Below are 14,542 nucleotides of genomic sequence, written 5' to 3' on the forward strand. Positions count from 1 at the left end.
CAGAATACAACTGCTACCAATGGCCTTTTTTTAAGGGGGGTCTGAAACTATCAGTTAGCTGAATTCAATCAAATAAATAAATTAACCAATCCATTAAATTCTATTGTTTGGCCATGTAGCTCAGACTCCTGTAAGGTTAACCCAGAATGCTGCTTCTTTATGATTTGTTCACTCCCTTAATGCAACATTGTTTTTTTATGCAAGTATTTTGATTTTTACACTCCCCTAAGTAACCAAATTAAAGATATAAAAAAAGACAACCATCCATGTCAATGCAGGGAACAAGGGTTTAAATATTAATGGTTATCAGGAAATGCAGTTAAAAATAATGTTTCATTTACCTTATATTGAACAATCTGAAAAATCTGACAGTTTTTCTGCCTCTTCCTCACCAGCCATTTTTCAAAACTTCCTCTCAGTCATCATAATCGGTGACAGTTAAACTTGTAGCCAGTTTCCAAACATTACAATGGAGCAGTTGTAGCAGAAGCAGCAGCTAACAGTGCGACTGTCTCTCTGCTACTTTAAGTAAGAAAATTAAATTATGAAGCACCCTCATGTGGTGGCAATTATGCCTGCAATTAATTCAAAATGAGTAGAATAACGGCTAGAATAACAAGCATGACCAGTAGGAAGTAGAAAGACATTTTATTGTTAAGGTGATTTATTTCAGACACATGGGGCCTTATACTGTCTCTGCACAAACTGAACACACAGCGACAACAGCAGAGAACGAAGAATCAATATCTATTTTCTGAACAGGCACAACCAGTTGACTGAAGGTGGCATTATCATAAATGAAGACATTTTGCAAGAGAGCAGACTCATATCAGAAATGTTATCCATCTATCTTGTCACAACACAATGAAATTCAAATTATCATTCTCCAATAATCTGTCAATTCTTATAGTGTGAATGACAGGGTTAAGAGCTTTAATTGACAAATCAGCTCCTGTTTTAAGGAATCAGTTTTCTCTTGATTTCAAACTCATTCAGATGCTTTCCACACATGCAATGCTGTGAATCTGAAACAATGTAGTAAAGACAAATATTTAGAGAATTTACTGCATTGTTAATTCTTCTCAAAAAAGAAAAAAAAGTACTACATATGTATAGGTTACCACAGAGGAAGCGATTAACTCCTCTCCACTTCCTGACGCATATGTGGATTTCATAAATGCGTCCAACTAAGACCTCTCACTTTGTCTCCCACCATGTTGCTATCAGCAGAGCTGAGTCCCGAGTTGGTTAGAGAAAGAGTGGGAGGAATGTGTGTGTGAAGTTGGGAGAGTCTTTGATTAAATCCATCAACCATTCCTTCAACGGCCCATGTTATGACTGGAGACAGCATGTAGTGGGGTAAATATGGGGTTCGATGTCATCACTGGGGCAACTGGAGCAGCGTACCCTGTCCTGAGGGCAAGTAAGTGACATTGCGGGACCGAGAGAGTTGGAAGGCGATGTCCTCGGCTGCCTCCAGCTTACGTAGCTCCACCAGACCATCGCCAGCCTCCATAAGGGAGTTGGCAATTAGCAAGGCAGCTTGAGAGTCTCCCTCTGCTGAGATGATTGCAGCCTGCTTCTGCTGCTCTGCCTAGAATATAAGAATTTACAGATTAACTGTTAGTTTTAAAGTAAGTATTCTTGCATGGATGATAATTGTATGGTAAAAGAAATACCTTTTCTACAACAAAGCGGGCCCTCTCTGCCTCTTGCTGGGCCACTTGTTTCATCTCAACAGCCTCTGTGAACTCCTTGCCAAAGGTTAAGTGTGTCTGAAAGAACACAAAAGATTTGTTTCCTCTACGATCCACAACATACAACTGCCACATTCGAAACATAAAATGATCATCAAAACATACCAATGAAACATCATCCAAGATGAGGCCGAAGGTTGAGGCTCTTTCTGTGAGGTCTTCACTGACCTGCCGAGACACAAGCTCTCTCTGGGTGATGAGCTCACCAGCATCAAATCGAGCCTGTAGTGAAGAAAACAGACAAAAAGCACATACAATAGTTTACATATCTCTTTATCTACCCATTGTCAACTTGAAATCACAAAGAACCCTGACACTCACCACTACAGCCTTTAAGACTTCTGTGGTGATGGATGGTAGCACCCTCTCATCATAGTCCTCACCAATACTGGTGAAAATACGTGGCAGCTGGGTAGTCACCGGCCGGAAGAGGATACGCAATGTGATGTTTACATTCTGCAGATCTGTGGGGTGTGTGGTTCAAAGGTAAGTAATATGGCACATATAAGCCTACTTTAAAATAATCATCATGCATCAGCATGAGAATTGAGCAGCTTATTGATGTACCTTTACTGCCTGTGATGACAGGCACGTTGCGTGGACGGGAACGGCAGTCAAAGATGATAGGTTTCTGAACCCAGGGAATGAGGAAATGGGTTCCTTCACCCACAACAGCATCCTGCACTCCTCTGAACCTGTCAAATATCACAGCCCGATGCCCTGCATCAACTGTAGAAAGAAAGACTTATTGATCGCTCACATAATTTAGTGATTAAAGACAGCATACACATTTTAAAATGGATAACCTGCCACTAACAAATGTTACATATTTGATGTTAAAATCAGTAATCTGTCTTTGTCGAGAAATATAAAAAGAACAATTAATTCAACGATTACGTAATGTGCAAAGGCATGTACTGACCATTAAATAGGGCAGAGTTCACGACTCCTCCACCGATGGCGAGGGCCAACCCCAACTTCCCAATGGACTCAAACAACTTGGCCATGACAGCAACCTGGAGGGAATGAGGATGAGACAAGAGGTTAAAACTATCAGTAAAAGGCTGGTATTAGTACTCCTACGCAGGGTTAACCATTTGTCTTGGGCTGCCAGGTTAAATCTCTCCATGAGAAAAACAAAGGCTTTGGCCTTGGACAGAGTGATGCCAAGGTTTGGGGGGGGGGGCTGCTAGCTTTCCAGTTAGCATTAGCTCGCCAGCTAGCCTTGAGCAGAGACAGCTGGCGAGTTAAGCTAACCGACCAGAGCAATGAAATTTACAGATCACGACACATAAATCGCTTCTTATGAAACATGTGACTTTTACTGACGCCAAATTAAAGCCTGTGTCGGCAGAGTTCAGAAAGCACGCCGGGTGCGCGTGTTAGCGCTCCCGGATGGACTTACTGAACAGCTGAGCTATCACGCTAAATATAAAAACTACGAACCAATAACTTCTGCAGAAAACTCTAAACACACATAGACGTGCATTTTAAACAAAGCTGGGATGAATCCTCGCTGAGAGTTATAACTCACCTCGGTTTCTCTCAGATGTCTGTGACCTCCACCGGACACGACGTACAACACATGAAATACCTGCTCTACTGCGCCTGCGCACCGGATGAAGCAACGGCGCCTCCGATTGGACAAAAGGGGTCCTTCTTCTTCTACGGTTTTTATCGAAGTGGTGCACATTAAATTTAATGGCACATTACTGCCACTCACTGTTGTTAAACTTTAATTGAGCAAATAAATGGGTGTAAAATAACCATTAAATTCCTTTTAACCACCGTAAGTAGAATAAATTAAACGTTTGCTGTCAAATTTAGTGGTAAAAATAGAAGACGAAGAGCGCACTCGTTTGATTTCTCCGTGAATCTAATTATTTTTCAAATTGTCAGCCTTAGTCTCTTTGTTATAAGACCTGTCAGTCATACGAATGAAGAAGTAAGAAAATACAGTTATATACTTCAAATAATGAAGTTATATATTGTATGCATTTATTAATTGAGCACATCTAAAGTACCAGAACAAAAGCTATTAACATTAAATACATTCAGAGTGGCAAAAGTAGAATTGCTTATTACTTACAGGATTTGTGATGGTGAAAGACTCAAATACTTCATATTTTATTTATTAAATAAATCTGCATAACAAGCTGTCAAATAAGTGCGATGATTAAAAAATATTGCTGTGTTTTTTTTTTTTTGTTTTTTTTTTCAGAAATCTAAATAGAAAGTAGACTGATTTCCTGGATCTTGTAACTTTGCACAGATCACAGTGACACTGAGTGGTTGGGTCCACAGGAGGGCACGCGGTCGCCTCCTCGCGCTGACACGGTGAACTCGTACTTTCACTTTTCCTCCATGGCTTCAAAAAGTGTGACGGTCTCAGAGAGATAGAGAGAAATCGCCCATGAAACATCGGTAAGGTCGGTATCGATTCCGTGTCTTAGAAATCCTTTATAACGCAGAGAGATCACACGCACGGCCCGTCCACGGTGCAGCTGGCAGACTGTCAGTTCAGATGTGTTTGACTTTCTTTCCACTTCCTTGACCCGCAGCTCAGCAATGTGGCTTTCTCTCTATCTCTTCTGCGACAGTAAACATTCAGCATTTCTCGCATGTCTGAGCGGGTTGGCTGCAGATTCACACTTTAGAGTTGAGCGTAATGTGCCGTGATTACAAACACACGTCGTGTGTTGGATGAAAAGCAACAACCAGGCAACAACGCTGCTGCTTTTCGAGCAGCTCAATTGTTTTGTTTTGTTTCTTTCTGTATTTATTTTTTGCCAGTTTGTAGAAATCAAAATCAAAAGTAGGGTGGGAAGGAGGAAGAAGGGGCGTTGACTTCATCATCGGTCAAAATCTGCGCATGTTAAGATATATTTTACATATTTATATACAAGATGCCCGGGCGATTACTAGCTATATATATATATATATATATATATATATATATATTTTTTTTTTTTTTTTTTTTTACAACAAAGTGTAGATATTTCAGTGTATTTCTCATTATCTTTTCAAAAATCAGCTCTCAAAGCATGATATTGTCCTGTCCTCTCATTGTTTTAACTATCCAGCTTTAGTTGATTTGTAGGAGACACCTAAATAATTTTCAGATTGGCTGTGATTGTTTAATGTTTTTTTTTTTTTTTCAATAATATGGCATTGAGCTAAAATGGAAATTTTTGATGCAGTGTCCTAGAAACCCCCAATAGAGGGTGTTCTATTATCAAATATGCCTCCTTTTTGTATTTGCAAGGGTGGGGCCTGGTCTTGCATGATTGCTGAATGATCACATTAACAGCCTTTTAAAGAGGCATCAGTGCTTTGGCTTCTTTGTCACCATCATGTTATTGTCCACAAACTCACAACTTTTGCAGACACATGACATTCCCAGCGTTGCTGTCTTACTCCGGTCGCTCTGAGAGTTTCTCCTCCATAACAGTGGTTGTGTTTCTCCCAGCAGATGGCAGAGCAGGGCAGGACCGTGAGGGTGAGTGGTCTGCCCACAGACATTGAGGATGACAGACTGAAAGACAAGCTAATTATCCACTTCCTGAGGGTCAAAAATGGAGGAGGGGAAATAGACCTTGTCTCTATTGTCAAAGAGACACCCTGTTCGGCCCTCATCACCTTCGAGGACAGTGAAGGTTGGTGGGGTCAGGCTGTGTGCATGTCTGTGCATTTTAAGTGTGGGGGGAGGTGGGTGGGGGTCTGAATAATTAATTGATTCTATTACAGAGACCTTTTCCCTTTGTTGTTGTTATTTCACACTATCTTTGGCAAAGCAAATGTCTGCTTCCTGTTCTAATGAAGCCAATTTGAATTGAATTGACTTGACACATTGGTGGGAAAATAATATTGACTATATTAGCCACATCAACATGTAGATTTCAGGGTACAACATAAAAGGCTTCATTAACTTTCACTCTAAAGACACTAAAATCTAGCTGCAAAAATAAAAGTAAGGTATCACAGTGTATTGGCTGTCACCGGTGAGTTACACTCAGCTGGAGTGTTGGCATGCAAGTCAATGGAGTGGCTAGCGGTGAAAGTGCTTAGTCAGGATGCTTCACAGACAGATTGATTTCCTTCTGCCGACCTCTCTCACACAGTGGCACAGAGAGTTATTAAAAAGAGCCGACACATTCTGGAAGTGGATGGGAAATCATATAAACTCGTTGTAACCGAGCATCATGAAAGCCTGGACCCAGACAAGGTATGTTTTACTGGATTGATGGAAAATATGTGAACTGATATTGAATATACGGTACAATTTATGAATCTACATTACCTCTTTTCTTCCGCAATCATAGGTGATCCTTAGTTTATCAGCATCTGTCAACTACAGCCAGCTTCCTGGGGGAATATTAGCGCTGACAAGCCTTCTGAAGAGCCACCCTGACATCAAGATAAACTATGATACAGAGATGTTCTGTACATTGCATGGCCCCTACTCAAAGGTTCAGGCTGCCTTGGCCCAATTACTTGGCCAGACTGAAGGGCCACAGTCAGAGGAAAAGAGAGAGCCGAGTCAGCCTGGCCCCGATGGCTCCAGGTCAGCAAAGAAGCCTCATACTCAGGAGTCAGAAGATCAGAGCAAGAAAGCTTACAAGCAAAGAGAAAAAAGCAAGAAAGGCCACACTAGCAAGCTTTCCGATGAGTATAACTCAAACTCACAGAGAGACCAGACACCAAGTGTTAATAGCTGGGAAGATGCTAGCCAGACAGAGGGAGCAGCTCTGCAGTTCCCTGGACATCCTACCACTTCAGAGGAGGATTTCTCACTAATTGTAGATGCTGACATGTTCCAGTATCTGCAGAAACACTGCAGGAAGGAATACCACCACATCCTTAGTCAGTATGGTGTTGAGGTTGTGGACATGACAAACCAGGGGTTGACTACTCTGTTTCTGCATGTTGCAACAGGAGAAGGAGAGGGTGGCCAGGACCGCCTGGTGTTGGCCCGGAAGGCAATAAGTAGGCTTTACCATGAGAACGAGACCAAGATCCGACGAGCTCAGCTCCCGAAGATTATCCTGTCCCCCAGGGGAGGACTGCAAAAAGCGATAGAAAACTTGAATCACAGACTTCCCAAGCTTCTTCTGAGTGAGGATGATAGAAACATTTATATTATTGGGAACAGCAGTGACGTGTCTGAAGCAAAGCAATACCTTCTCCTGGACCATGACAAAGCCAGTGTTAAAAAGGACGACGTAGCCAATTCCCTTGGCTATTCGCCATATGATTCAAGTCCTGCTCATGAGGTGAGAGTCCCTTTCACCATAACCACCAATGAAGGGTCTCTGGATGATAGAATTAATCGGCTACAGAGGTTGGAGGACGATGAGAGGAGAGCTGAAGGAACCAAAAGGTACAAGCTAGCAGCTCGGTTAGGCAGTAGGCCAACTGACTTTACTTTACGAGGGATGTCAGCTCCTGGTAGACAAATACGTATTGGGCCAATGTTAGGGCATGACGTCCTGTCGGAAGCAGCAGGGATTTCTGGTGAAAAGGTCTCCAGAGCAAAAACCCAAAACTCTGGAGATGATATCTTATTTAAAGGTGGAGATCCTTCATATTCATTTTCAACCTTGAACTCAAATTTAGCGGGTACTCGACCCAAGACTTCAATGCCGCCTCTTGGTGGTGCTCAGGCCAGTTTGTCAGGAAATACAACACCTCCACCTGCAGGGTCTGGATCCACTTTGAAGCGTGCCAGTAGTTTCTCAGGAACACCTCAGCAAAAAGCTCAGGTAATGAATCAGAAGAGTCATGACGAGTCTGCAGTCAGAGCCAGGGCCAGGTCTTCGAGCTTCAGTATGCAAACAGTGAGGGACAAACCTGAAGTCCATAGTGCAGAGATTACAGTTTCCTTGATGATGTGGCAGCACATAAAAGAAGCCTATAACACCCGAGTGGATGACCTGACTTCTGATGTCCAAATCAGAGAGAGCCGCCCAGACAGTAGCGGTGATGTTACTATCACCATAAGAGGGGCAAACTCGTCCAAAGTCAGTTCTTGCCAGCTGGGTCTACAGAAGCTGGTCGAGTCGGTCAGCGTAGACTTCTCTGTCCAGGAGCTGCTCTTGTCGGCACTTGGTGTCACTGATCCCGCTGATGAAACTTTACAGGCTTGTTGTGTTGAGGTGCAAAGTCGCTTCAAGAAGGTTACTATCCAGATTTTGAACAAGAGCTTAATCCTTTTTGGTCCAAAAAAGTTATGTTCTCAGGTTGGTGCCACATTGCAGGAGGTATTTTCTGGAGATGTTGCAGAAATAGCGGAACAACAGAACTTGTCTTGCCTGTCTGCCTCCCACTGGAATCCGTCTGCTGCTTTACAAATGAATGAAGAGCAAAGTGTCAGTCTGCAGTCTAAAAGTAATCATAAGGTGATATTAGAGAGCCAAATAGGCAAAGCTGATGAGCCAGGCAGTGGTCAGGAAAGGAGAACAAACCGGATGAATGACTTCTGTGAGACAGAGCTTGTGAACAGATCCAGTAGCCATCCATCAGCGAGGAAAGACCCTGTCATTAAAGAGAAAGTGAAAATTGCAGATTCATCAGAGACTGATAGACTCAAAACCGAGTCAGGAAACAAGAGAAATGTAACATGTGTGAATGGAGTTGGGTCAACATCCGCTCGTAGTGAAAAAGCTGCAGCTGTAATGAAAGAGAAAATCACACCTTCTACCCAAAAGAGCAGTTCACAGCAAAGACAAGGCGAGAACCAGAACACCGCAGAAGAATCCACCTCGGCACAGGGAGACCTGGGCTCCATCTGTGTGTGTGGGGACAATACAATGTCAGCGAGCAAATCTAAGTGTGGGGCTTCTATGTGCTCAAAATGTCTGCACACAGTTCACGTCCACTGCAAAGTTTGTTTCGAGACAGATCTGACACCCCAGGGCATAAGGGGAAAAATGAGATATTCCAAACTGGACATCAATGTTCCTGGTCACACAAAGGACTCTGCTATCAAGATCACTTACAACATTCCTGATGGCATTCAAGGGGTGAGTGAGATATATATATATATATAGAAGTGAGACCTTTAACACCATGGTATTCTGTAGTTTTAACTGTTTTACTTCACAGAAGTAACTAAGAAGACCATTGCTGTAAAATATATCCTAATTTTAACTTTTGTTGGAGTTCTGCATTGCTTTAGCGTTAGCATTGTTCGCCTAACCTGGCACCTTTCAGAGTGTTGATCCTAGATTTCGTAGAGCTGCACAGCAAGCAAGGATTTCTGTTACATGTAATGTGGCAGTCTAAATACATTTTTCTTGGCCTGCCGTGACTCGCAAGCAACAGGCAGCACAAAATTGTTTATCGTGAGATGGATCAAAAACACAACAGACTGGAAGTCACGGCATCATGGAGCTTTAAAAATCGGACTTTGTGTTCAGTTCATGCATTGCAATGTCATGAGGCTTTATTTACGACTTTGCTCTTTGCGTCCTGCCCTGCTAGAAGGGTCACCCTTCTCCAGGAAAACCATTTAAGGGAGGGCAATTTGAAGCCTTCCTTCCTGACTGCGAGAAGATGAGGAATCTACAGCTGCTGCCCAGGCTGGAGAAAGCCTTCAGGCAGGGACTCACCTTCACAGTGACGGGCAAAGAGGCCGGGGCTAAGGCCACCTGGGACTGCATCCCTCACAAGACCAGCCTACAGGGAGGCAAATCAGGGTGAGTGAGGCCAATGGGAATGTCTAACAGAGCTGCAGGATAGAAGGTCACACACAAGAGGCCATGTATATCTGAAATGAGCCGTCTTCTTTTTTTTTGTCTCCCAGGAACGGCTATCCAGATTCCACTTACTTGAGTCGCTTATCTCAGGTGTTGAGCTACTATGGGCTTGAAGAGCCATCAGCCAAATCTTATGAACAGAAGAACACCAGCAAATGAGTGCACATATAGTTTTAAACTCCTAATCTATTCAAATGTGTCAATGATGTATATGTTAATATATATTTTTTATTGAGATAAAATAGGAGATTCTCATTGCAGCTATTTTGGATTTTTTTTTATTTTGGATTTTTATAATTGGCCCCACTGCTTTCACGTACCACTGAGACCAACCACCAGCAAAACTTTCCCCAAACAGCTTATTTTGTACAATGCATTTTCTCCTGTATAATGTGCCTAGATATACATTTTGTACCACACTGTGTTGTTTTAAGAAGAGTTAGAGAGATTAATAATTTTACTATATGAAGATTTTGTCAAAAGAATGGGCACAGAAATAAAAAAAAGCACATCTTATGGCCTTTTTTTTGTTATGCTTTTTTTATTAGTCCTGGAAAACATGTAAGGCATATGGTAACATTACACACTGAAGCGTTACAAGCTCTAGAGGCCATGTGGACAACATGGCACCACGCAGTAAACCCAGAGTCAAGCACAGAAGCAGCATCAATTCAAAGGGTTTAAAAAACAAAGTCGAGACGAGAAGAGTGTTTGCAACCAGGAAGAAAAACAACACAAGGAAGGACAGAGTAGCGGCGCACTAGCCCAGAAATCAACCTGTTGGGTATGCCTTGTAGAAAATCACCAATGGTTACTGAATTCTAACAGGAGGTGTGCAGCGTGGTGGATGTGAAGTGAGTTTCTGAAGCATTCCCAGAGATAGGTTAAGGTGTACCATGAAAGCACCAGCTGGCCATGACAGCACCCATGCTGAAGGTGAGGATGGGGAGTCAGGGGGCACAAGGGGGCGAGGGGAGGGGGCAGGCAGTAGATTGGCATCATCAGCTGGCAAATTGATACGACTGGAAGGTCATTCCTACTCCCTGAAACCACACCACGACATGACTACTACTGAACTAACATGAAGAGAGACGACGAGCTCTACACACACAGGCGCACGCACACGTTAATTTCTGGTCAGCTAAACATGCATCCTAATGTATTGTACATGACAAGCCCAGCCAGGTTGTACTTTCTTAGCATCTCTGCAATGTTACTGCGATGTTGCTGCATTGCAAAATACCTTTAAAATGACTGCTAAGGAAACAATAGCTGCAGGCAGATGTGGTTGTTTGGGTTCTGAGTGTGGATGAGTGAACACAGTGGCTCTGTATTTAACCCTCCGACAGAGCCAACCCTCGTTTCGACTTGCGATACTAAAGCTTACACCAAACGTAGATGGAGTGAAGGAAAGCTGATGTGACAGTTTGTGCAGTGAACTAAATGAAACAGAGTGATGTTGTGTTTGCACTTGAATGCAAAATCAAGTGGTGGATGAAAAACTGTTGTTTGCAATGACCTGAGAAACCATAAAAAGAGAAAGAAAACCACCCCAAAGCTCAATGGTGGGTGCCTGTAAGGGACGTCAGCTATACAAGCCAAGACAGACAGAGGAGTAACTATTTTGGAAATACTACACTCATTGTCTTAGTGTGTTTTTTTGATCTAAATCTACAAGAGTTAATTAGCCAAGTCAAATCTAAAACTGCAAATGTTCTCAAAGTTAGCACTGTATTTTTTTTTTTTTACCTGGAAACAGTTTTTCTTTCTTTCTTTCTTTTTTTTTTTGAGTTGCTAAGTATTCTTGCATAAGTGTCTGGAATGACTGGGAAACCATTTCAAGATGACATACATTGCAGCTTCACTGTGGTGGAAAAGCTCTCAGGCAGCCAGCCAGAGTTGAGGGCGGGGGGGTGCGCTTAAGTTGAACCAACAGACCCGGTCTAACCCTATCCCCCAGGCATGAAACACCAACCCCCCCCAATGATTGAGTTCATCTCAAAGGCATCTTAACTTAAAAGAACCAAGAGGAAAATATTGAAGAGAGAAAAAAAATGTAATCTGTTTTCCACATGCAGATGAATGCATGCAATTTGAAATTCCAGATGTCAGAGTAGTGTTTTATTTGCAATGAATGTGAAAGGGTTTGATAGGGAGAGGGGCTGGCTGGTCGGCTGCTGCTGCTGCTGCTGCTGCTGCTCCTGCCGGACGGCGACTGTTGCACCGGCCAGGGCGCTCTGCGGATGCAGCACAGGAAAACTGGAACCGTTCTCATAATACTTGAGTGAACTGAGATCAGCTGTAAAGCGGAAATGTTGTGTCTGGGGCAGGCTACCGCTGAGTTGCGATCAGCCAATAGGCAGCTGTATTACAGTTATCGCATCCCTGCAACAGCTTTGCAAAAACATCTGCTCCTTTGCTTGCTATACAAGCCATCTGGAAACAAACTGAAAGGAACAGAAATCCATAGAGAGGAATTTCATGGAGCTTTGGAATAGGAGGAATTTTGCAATTTGTGAATCTACATGTCTTTTGGTGGAGTTTTGAACCTTCAATGCACCTTGTCCAGTTCCTTCTCACTGTGATACTGATATTACGGTTGTAAACAAGTCGGAAGAGTCAACCTATTGCGGCCGACGTGATATAAGAGCTGGTAAAACACAGTGAAAAGGACATAAACATGGAGGGAGGTGCCTCGGACTGAGGTAAGCTGTGTGCAAGGAGAGAGGCACAGTGCAGGCCTTCGCTTGAGAAAGACTCCAACCAATCAAAAACTACAAATTGTCTTAAGCGTTTTGTAAACTGCAGCAAAAATTCTGCCAGCATCCATGAGCATCTGGGGATACAAATACGACACACTGACAACTCGTTTGTATTTCCATTTTTCTTCAAGGTTGATGGAAATGCATCCAAAAAAACAGAATTTTCTTCATATCTATTTTTATGCACTGTTAATATTCAAAGCATTGACAGAGGAATATACATACAATTTGGCACACATGGTTCAGACCAACAGAAAGACTTTATCACATTTAAAAGGAGTGCAGGTTGGCAGGTCCCCATGTAAAGAGTATGAGCTTTGAACTTTAAACCCTTGGATAACAAAAACAAAACAAAAATAAAAAAAGAAACAAAACAAAAAAAAAAAACAACAAATGAAAATATAAAGGTAAATTAAAGTAACATATCACGTAAAACATCCTTTTTTTTTTTTTTTTTCTTTTACTGAAGCGTTTGTTTCTCACATGGCACTCTGAACAGAAGCACCGTCCACAGGTTCACAAAGGGAGCCCAGCAGATTAGAACAGAACACTAACCAGAGGCTGACAGGACACAGTCACTCCCCACACCAGCATGGCGGTCACACTCCAGCCAAGTTCACGCCATATTTTACTTCCCACAGTCAAGGATGGATGAATGCTTTGATTTTTAGCTGCCACCCAGGAGAAGTTGGCCTGGACAGGGACTGGCAGGCTGAAAATGAGTGTGTGTGTGTGTGTGTGCCACCTGTGCTTTAAATGAGCTTCAGCAGATGCACGGGGAGTGGATGATGGGAAACAGGCCGCAGACCTGGAGCAGAATCAAAGCCTGCGTGAGACTGGAGTGCGACTGCCATGCTTGTAAGTGCATTAAGATCAGCGAGCAGAGTGCAAAATACTAATACCAACTGTCCTCGTAACACAGGCCTCTTATCAGACGGGGGGGGGGGGGGGGGGTGGGGGGGCAGAGAGAGAGAGAGAGAGAGAGAATGGGGGGAGGGAGCTACATCATATTTGTAGCGGAGGAGTGTGAAGGGGTCGGAGGTGGGGTGGCTGTCGCAGGAGTCGGGGTGGGTGCTTTTAAAACCTGACAAACGACCTGAGGACACACACACATCTTCACACACAATGGCACACCACACACAGCACATGAGGGAGGCCACTCATGCTAACACAACAACTTTTTTCTTTCTTTTCTTTTTTTTTTTTCCATTTTCTTTTTGTTTTTTTACAAAGTCACTAGTCACCATCTAAGTCTCAACCCCAGGGCCGGGCTCGCAGACAGGCGGACAGGCAGACAGGCAGGGAGATCAGCGTCTAAGGTTTAAGAGTTTATATCCACCGACATGAAAGATTTAGCGTCACATCCAGAGGGATTTGCGATGGAGCACTTTGGATTATTCTTTTTACACCAGCCAGACAGGACTCATACTGGCCATTAGGGGGAGTGGTGTGCTGCTGGCCCCTAATGGCACACCACTATCAATGCATGGTTTCAATTTCAGACTGGTGTGAAAACATCCTCCTCATTTAAAACATCTGAACCTCTTAATATATTTGACACCTGTTGAAACACTGCTCCAAAGCACCGACTGTTTGCAAACACAGAGTTAGGGAGGCAGAAAAGAGACAGAGAGGGAGAGAGACGGGGGAGAGGGAGTCAGAGAAACAGACCGCGGTGCCATCTCTGACGAGCCTGGCGCCTGTTGCTATGCCGACCATAGAGAGGGAAATGGAAAGAGGAGGGAGAGAGAGAGAGAGGAGAGAAGGAAAGGAGGTAAAGTGTGGACGCCAGCTTTGAATCGAATTCTCCTCTCTCGGGTCAGGGTGATGGACAGGCGGGTGACCGCTGTGAAAGCAGCAGAAAGCCGTGAGATGCCTCGAGGAGGATCAGGGACGGATCTGATCCCGAGGAGAAAGGCCTGGTATTCACCTTCTTAACTCGCTCGTTTCAGGCGCTTCACTGTCTCAGCGTGACAGCGGCCCTTTCATCACATTCAGAGTGTGCATGTTTGTGTGTGTATGAGTGTTTGTGGCTCGTTTGAACAGAAACAACTTCTCTCTTAATTGGCACCGCACACTTCTTGCCAACAGTTGGTCAGCTAGAAAAATCTGTAACTAAGGAGAAGGAAGCTGAGCAATGATTTCTGCTCTCTATTCAATGCCGCAGAGAAAGGCTCATTATGAGGGAAATTCATATTCAGGCAAGTGCAAAAAACTGCAGCCACTTGGTGGTCTGAAAATCTGGGAACGTGTGCACGGTGCGGCC

General features: G+C 43.5%; 2 protein-coding genes across 4 annotated transcripts; one reads left to right on the forward strand and one right to left on the reverse strand.

Moving 5' to 3' along the window:
- Positions 1-624: 624 nt before the first annotated feature.
- Positions 625-3,497, reverse strand: phb (prohibitin). Its single transcript, XM_029507924.1, has 7 exons — positions 3,292-3,497; positions 2,680-2,773; positions 2,325-2,486; positions 2,079-2,221; positions 1,863-1,979; positions 1,680-1,775; positions 625-1,594 (listed from the first exon to the last, which is right to left on the reverse strand). The coding sequence occupies exons 1-7, from the start codon at positions 3,448-3,450 to the stop codon at positions 1,382-1,384; spliced, it is 984 nt and encodes a 327-aa protein (XP_029363784.1). The 5' UTR covers positions 3,451-3,497; the 3' UTR covers positions 625-1,381.
- Positions 3,498-4,043: 546 nt separating this feature from the next.
- LOC115047159 (uncharacterized) lies at positions 4,044-10,030 on the forward strand. Of its 3 annotated transcripts, none has more exons than XM_029507921.1 (6): positions 4,044-4,186; positions 5,230-5,413; positions 5,879-5,982; positions 6,080-8,779; positions 9,240-9,454; positions 9,562-10,030. In XM_029507921.1, the coding sequence occupies exons 2-6, from the start codon at positions 5,230-5,232 to the stop codon at positions 9,671-9,673; spliced, it is 3,315 nt and encodes a 1,104-aa protein (XP_029363781.1). In that variant the 5' UTR covers positions 4,044-4,186; the 3' UTR covers positions 9,674-10,030. The 3 variants fall into 3 exon arrangements, with proteins under 3 accessions (XP_029363781.1, XP_029363783.1, XP_029363782.1); XM_029507923.1 differs by having other exon boundaries at positions 4,044-4,181; XM_029507922.1 differs by having other exon boundaries at positions 4,051-4,181; positions 5,227-5,413.
- Positions 10,031-14,542: the final 4,512 nt, after the last annotated feature.

Source organism: Echeneis naucrates, chromosome 8, assembly GCF_900963305.1.
Source record: "Echeneis naucrates chromosome 8, fEcheNa1.1, whole genome shotgun sequence".
Lineage (NCBI taxonomy): Eukaryota > Metazoa > Chordata > Actinopteri > Carangiformes > Echeneidae > Echeneis > Echeneis naucrates.

Coding starts and splice junctions, on each gene's coding strand:
- phb (XM_029507924.1), bottom strand. CDS start 3,450: ATGTGCACCACTTCGATAAAAACCGTAGAAGAAGAAGGACCCCTTTTG. Junction 2,222..2,324: donor TGTCATCACAGGCAGTAAAG/GTACATCAATAA, acceptor CACACCCCACAG/ATCTGCAGAATGTAAACATC. Junction 1,595..1,679: donor CCCGCTTTGTTGTAGAAAAG/GTATTTCTTTTA, acceptor CTTATATTCTAG/GCAGAGCAGCAGAAGCAGGC.
- LOC115047159 (XM_029507921.1), top strand. CDS start 5,230: ATGGCAGAGCAGGGCAGGACCGTGAGGGTGAGTGGTCTGCCCACAGAC. Junction 5,983..6,079: donor AAAGCCTGGACCCAGACAAG/GTATGTTTTACT, acceptor CCGCAATCATAG/GTGATCCTTAGTTTATCAGC. Junction 9,455..9,561: donor CTACAGGGAGGCAAATCAGG/GTGAGTGAGGCC, acceptor TTTGTCTCCCAG/GAACGGCTATCCAGATTCCA.